This window comes from Rattus norvegicus, chromosome 13 (genome assembly GCF_021556685.1).
Source record: "Rattus norvegicus strain SHRSP/BbbUtx chromosome 13, alternate assembly SHRSP_T2T, whole genome shotgun sequence".
NCBI classification, from domain to species: Eukaryota; Metazoa; Chordata; class Mammalia; order Rodentia; family Muridae; genus Rattus; species Rattus norvegicus.
The window spans coordinates 47,323,077-47,329,076 of record NC_141546.1 but is presented as its reverse complement, the minus strand read 5'-3'; the positions used below and the strand labels follow the sequence as shown (position 1 = coordinate 47,329,076).

The 6,000-nt window shown below is 49.6% G+C and overlaps 1 protein-coding gene across 50 annotated transcripts in view; it reads right to left on the bottom strand.

Moving 5' to 3' along the window:
• Positions 1-1,829: 1,829 nt before the first annotated feature.
• The window catches only part of Plekha6 (pleckstrin homology domain containing A6), a 140,263-nt gene continuing 136,092 nt past the window's right edge, over positions 1,830-6,000 (bottom strand). For all 50 annotated transcript variants that reach the window (XR_015635272.1, XM_087581169.1, XM_087581175.1 and 47 more), the window contains 1 exon segment: positions 1,830-5,553. Coding sequence is in view for 9 of the 50 variants with exons in the window: in XM_087581190.1 (XP_087437316.1) it covers positions 5,501-5,553 (53 nt within the window). In the remaining 41 variants the exon portion in view is untranslated.

Below are 6,000 nucleotides of genomic sequence, written 5' to 3'. Positions count from 1 at the left end.
GTTTGAGTAGGAAAGACCCACAGGGAGTGGCGCTATTAGGAGGTGTGGCCTTGTTAGTGTGGGTGCGGCCTTGTCGGAGGAAGTTTGTCACTGTGGAGGCGGGCTTTGGGGTCTCATATAACCTTGATGACGTCTCATCAAGCTGTGACCTGACTTCTGTGCCGGGATCACAGGTGTGTGGCACACAGTCTCCCTCTGCTGCCTTTCAGACCAAGATGTAGAACTCCTAGCTACCTCTCTAACACCATGTCTGCCTGCATGCCACCGTGCTTTCTGCCATGAAGATAAGGACTGAACCTCTGAGGCTGTGAGCCAGCACTAAACAAAGTGTTTTCCTTTCTAAGAGCTGCCGTGTCATGGTGTCTCTTCACAGCAGTAAAAACCAAATTAAAATACCGGTCTCATGACTTCCAACTCACGATCCTTCTGCCTCAGCTTTCCAAGTGCTGTTATGATAGGTGTGTGCTACCTGCCGTAAGCCTTTGGTTCACAGCTCTCCTGGGAGGTCACCCATATATATATATATATATATATATATATATATATATATATATATATATATATATATATATATATATATGTGAAAAAGAACATCCCTTCTCTGGCTGTAGGGATGTGACAGGGTGTGATAGCATTAGAGGTAATGGTTTGTCTGCTTTTTAAAAAAGATTTATTTTACTTATATAAGCACACTGTTAGCTGTCTTCAGACACACCAGAAGAGGGCATTGGATCCCATTACAGATGGTTGAACTCAGGACCTCTGGAAGAACAGTCCACACTCTTAGCCGCGGAGCCATCTCTCCAGCCCATTTGTTTTCCAGACAGGGTCTCTCTAGCCCAGGTTGGCCTGGGACTTTCAATCCTCTTGCCTCTGTCCCATGTGTTAGGATCACAGGCGTGTGCCCTGACCAACTTCATTTGGCTTCCTTTTTTTTTTTTTTAAAGATTTTATTTATTTTATATAAGTGAGTACCCTGTCACTCTCCTCAGACACACTGGGAGAGGGAATCAGATCCCATTACAGATGGTTGTGAGCCACCATGTGGTTGCTGGGATTTGAACTCAGGACCTCTGGAAGAGCAGTCAGTGCTCTTAACCACTGAGCCATCTCTCCAGCCCCTTCATTTGGCTTCTTGAGCCCAACCCTCACAGTAAAATTTCAGACAGAGAAGGTCTCAGAGTCCTTCACACTCAGCAAATCTCTGCTAAGAAGTCAAAGGGTAAAGACCACTGAGGTGGTCTTTCTGGTCCCCCACCAACCACCCACACGCGTTCGCACCCTAAATCAGCCACAGAGCACTCAGTAATAATTGATAAAACAGGAGAGCTGGAGAGATGGCTCAGAGGTTAAGAGCACTGACTGCTCTTCCAGAGACCCTGAGTTCAATTCCCAGCAACCACATGGTGGTTCACAACCATCTGTAATGGGATCTGATGCTCTCTTCAGGTGTGGCTGAAGACAGTGACAGTGTACTCATATAAGTTAATAAATCTTTAAAAAAAAAACTTAGGATCTTTTTTTTTTCTTTTATGTTCCTACCATCGATGTCAGAGACAAATCAAGAAAGGCACCATCTGACGTTGCCATTATGCAACCTTAATTTGTGACAACCACCCCTGGCTCCAGGCTGAAGACGCCCTCTCTACTTCAAGCTCTGAATACTTGTTTTGGACAGAAGTTGAGAGGCACAGTTGAGGTGGTGACAGAGAAGAGCTGTCACAGGTATTGTGCCTAGTCCCTCTTTCTTGTCTGTAGCCTGTGGAACCTGAGGACAGGGCAAGGAAAGGCTGACACGGATGCAGAGAGGGACACATACACACCACAGATACAAACCACTCATTTTATTTCCAGCATTGGTTTATACAAACTTGCAAGGTACAAACGCAGAGCTCAGTGGGGCTCTTCAGTACCTAATCTAGTAAGATTGCGGCTGAAGGGTGGGAGCAAGTTCTCACCTGCTTCAGCCAGGCGCTCCCTCTCCAGGGAAGGGTGGTCGGCTAGACAGATGCTCAGGGGATGCTACCTCGGTGTGATCCCAACAGAGAGGCTGTTCATCTAACCTTAACTCTTTGTCTAAGGTCACTTCCATACTAAATAAAGACACTGAGATCATAGATTTCCTTGTATGGTTTATTGTCTAACACTAGCAAACCAAATTGGCCCCAAATATGTGCATAAATAGATATGTATATATTTATATATATTTATATATAGTATTTTTCCTTAAAGAGCTGCCAGGAGGAGGGTGCCTGAGGGGGAAGGAAGGGGTTCCATCTTGCAGTAGTAGCCTTGCCCCAAGAACATGCCTTTCACAAAAGCAGGAGAGCACGCTTGCGGCTTGCAAGCTTGCTTCCTCAGAAAAATCTTTAAAGTGACGGTAACAGTATCTGATCGCAGCCTTTTGGCTTTCGGTGGGAGGAGGTAATGCGTTCATTGGGAAGGCCCTGTGTGGGTAGCCAGAACTTTCCCCTGAAGGGGTGCTTAACCCTAGGCCTATGTCTGGGGTCCTGTTCATTCACAGCAAGAGGCTCCAGTCTGGGAAGAGGGCCAACAAATGCCAGAGTTGGAGGTCAGGCTTCAAAAGCTGGCCAGAAGTGATGTAAAATTCCCAAACACATTGTTTCAGACCTGGGGAGAGGTCTCTCTATCCTTCCCAACCTCCTTGTTCACATCACCTGTCAGAAAGCATGTTTGGCAATCTAAGCTGGCACAGGCAGAACTCCAGCCCACAGCCTGTCAGAGCACTGAGGGCTTCTACTTGGGAAAGACTTAAACTTCGACTGCGGGGGCCCTCCCCCGCCAGGAACCAGGCTTCACGTCTGGATGCCAGACCGATGTGCCATAACTCCTAGAAAATAAGTCTTAGAGGGAAATAGGTGTGACATAGAGTGGGCTCAGGAGAAAGTGTGAGAGGCCTGGGAAGCTCACAGTATTCACCAAAGAACACAGGGGGTCCCGAGCCTCTCTCTCTGGGTTTCGCCTTGTGTCTTGGGTCTGTCAGGGAGCAGACTGACACCATTCAAGATGGCTGCCAGCAACCTGTTGGCCTTTTCTCACAGAGGGATGATGGGAGGTGGTCCAGGGGCCCGTGTGAGGACTGTACATCTGCAGTTGTAAACATTTCCTTTAGATGCTTGACATGCTGCCCTCAATGCTTGACATCCCTTGGGCTGCTTTCTAAAGTTGACAGTGAAGTCAAATTCTTAGACCAGGACTTTCGAGGGAAATGTTTTTCTCCTGCAGAACGCCATCCAGGCAAACCTGGGGACCAGCCCTTTCCAATGACTGGGTAATGGGAAGGAAGCCACTGGGGGAGGGAAGGGCATAGACTCTGGGACCGGGGATAGCCACCCGAGTCCCCTCGCATATCATCAGTCCCTTTCAGACATTGCACATTTTGAAAATAGATCTGCTTTTTAAACAAAAGCATAGAATAAGGTCTGCCTTAAAATAAATCTTTCCTCTCCCCTTCTTTGGATCAAAAAGGCAAGGATTGTGGCTTCAACATGCTAAGAATGACGTGGACAGAAACTGGTCGGGGCGGGAGCTGAGGAAAGGGTTGACATCCAGACAAATATATATTACATGGGTATCTATGACATGATCACTTCCATAAAACATATATTAAGGCATGTAAAGCAACATAAAGAACCAGCTTTATGAAATGCGGGGGAGAGCGGTAGGAGAGGCAAAGACATTTCTTGGTATTTCACGTGTATTTCTAAAAATACCATTATTTTTTTTAAAAAGGAGAGACAAAGGCAGGGAAAGCCCTAAAAATCTGGTTTCTTTTGGAAGAGGGGATGGGGAGAGAAGGTAACTTGGGAGCTGATCCCCTACCAGCCTTTAAGGAAGAAAGGGTAGATTTGGGGTTTGTGAATTATGCAGATATAGGAAGTCATAAAGGAGCACTTCCCAGAGGCCTGACAGAGCTGAAGACAGGTGGAATCCTCCTGTTCCAGAGTCCCCCGGAAGCAAGACAATATCCTAAGCACCTAGAACAGTACCTGATCCACAAAAAGTGCTTGACTAGCATTTGTTGAGTGAATGGTCATCTTTACTTGCATATGAACCAGTAACTGCCAGACTATGACGGAGTGACGATGAACAGATGGGAGATGACACAGTTTTTTTCCCTGGGGCCACCGATGTTCAGGCTGAAGTCTCTGGGCAGCGAATCTGGCAGAGCAGGCCTGGGGGCTTGGTGCCTGAAGCTAGCCTTCCTTTGCTGCTCTCTGGCTGCATTCACGTACGGTAGGTGGGCTAGAGGAAGACTGTGCTCTGTTACGGTCTCTCCCTGTCCTGTCCTCCCTGGGTAGGTGGGTGTAAGAAAGCCTCTGCTCTAGATGCCTGAGATGAGAAGGAAAGACCTAGAACTTGGCCTCACAGTAAAATCCTCATTCCCTCCTCCTAGAGCAATTCTCAGTCAGCCCCACAGTACTTTCCAGGTTTAAACTGGCTAGGTAAGGCCCCAAGGTTGACAAGACTTTATATAAGACAGTCTCCTCTCTGCCCACGAGCCTCAGAGAGAGACGGCAAGCCTTGACACAGATAGGACCACCTCACAGGCTACCTCACGCTAGCACTCCCTTACCTCATACCAAGCACCTCAGCTGGGGCTGACGTGTGCCTGGCGCGAGTCCCCCTGGGGCCTCCTGTACCTGAGGAAGACGTGAAGGTACAGAGGTGACAGGCCCTCTGCTTGGCACTAACCAAAGGCTCTACACTATGGAAGCCATTCCTATTCTCCCTTCCCTTTTCCCTCCTTCTTTACATTCCTGTTGCTTGTGAAAAGCATCTGGCCTTCTCTCCCTTCGCTCTCTAAGCCTCTTCCCTCTTTCCATCTTGCTCCTGTTTCCAACTTGCCCTCAGACACCGTGCAGACCTGCTGTCGTCTCGCTGTAACACACCTGACCCCTCCGGGAGCCCAGGAGCCTCTCCTTATAACTCATCATCTTCTTTGGCTCAAGCAGGGTGGCCAGCCTCCAGTGAACTCTGGGAAACCCACCAGCAGAGCCGTGCCAAAGCCTCGGGCATCGCTGAGGCAGCTGGGACTGAACGGGAGTGGGGTGATGGCAAGAGCTGGCCTCTCGCTGTGTTGTATGGGTTCCAAGGGATGGATGGAGAGTCTGTCTTGTCTTCACTTCTAGACCCCACCCATAGCTGAGCACATGCTCCCCATCAGCACACAGAGTCCATCGGGGGATGGTGCAGGAGGGCCACACAATGCCATCCAGAACTGCACTTGAGCTCCCTGCGACTGGAGCCTCAGAGAGGACGCCATCCTGGCCTTGCCATCCCAGGTCTTGCCTTAGAACCATGCCGAGATAGTGCAGGCTTCAGGGCAAGAGCAGCAGATGTGAACTTGAAGGCATCCATGTTCCTTTATGAGGCAGCCCCCGGTCCCCAGCCTGGCTCTCTGAGGCATTCCCATGGTGGGTGCGAGGGCGGGAGGCCAGGATGAGAAGCCAGAGCCCTAGGTGTGCAGTGGATGCTATCAGAAGGTGGCTCTGTGTAGCTTCACAGCATTGGCCTCAGCCAGGGCTTGCACTAGAAAAAAGAAAAGCTGGTGAGAAGAGGACCCAAGGGTGGCAAGCTCCAGCCAGCTTCTCTAGCGAATAAGGCACTTTGTTACAAAGAGCTGGGGGGGCCATCCCTTCCCTAACCTGGAAAGAGCAGAAAGGAGGGGAAGAATCAGGGTGTCCCCACCCTCCCCATTCCAGACACAAGGCTCTGTGCTGCTGTGGGAGGGAAGAGCGAGGCTATGGCACTTTAGTGCTGCTCTCGGTTACGTGAACGTCTGGAAGCGGGGCCTTCTTAGGGTTCTGTGGCAGGACTGCTGCGGATCTCAGGAGAATGAAGCTCATTAGCAGACTGGGAGTACAGGGTGACAGGTACAGAGGTAGGTGGCCAGGGAACTACCTTCCCGAGCAACAGACGGGTGTGGGATTAGCACCATTCTCTTCTGCTTGCAAAGAAGCAGAGCCATTGGCTTCG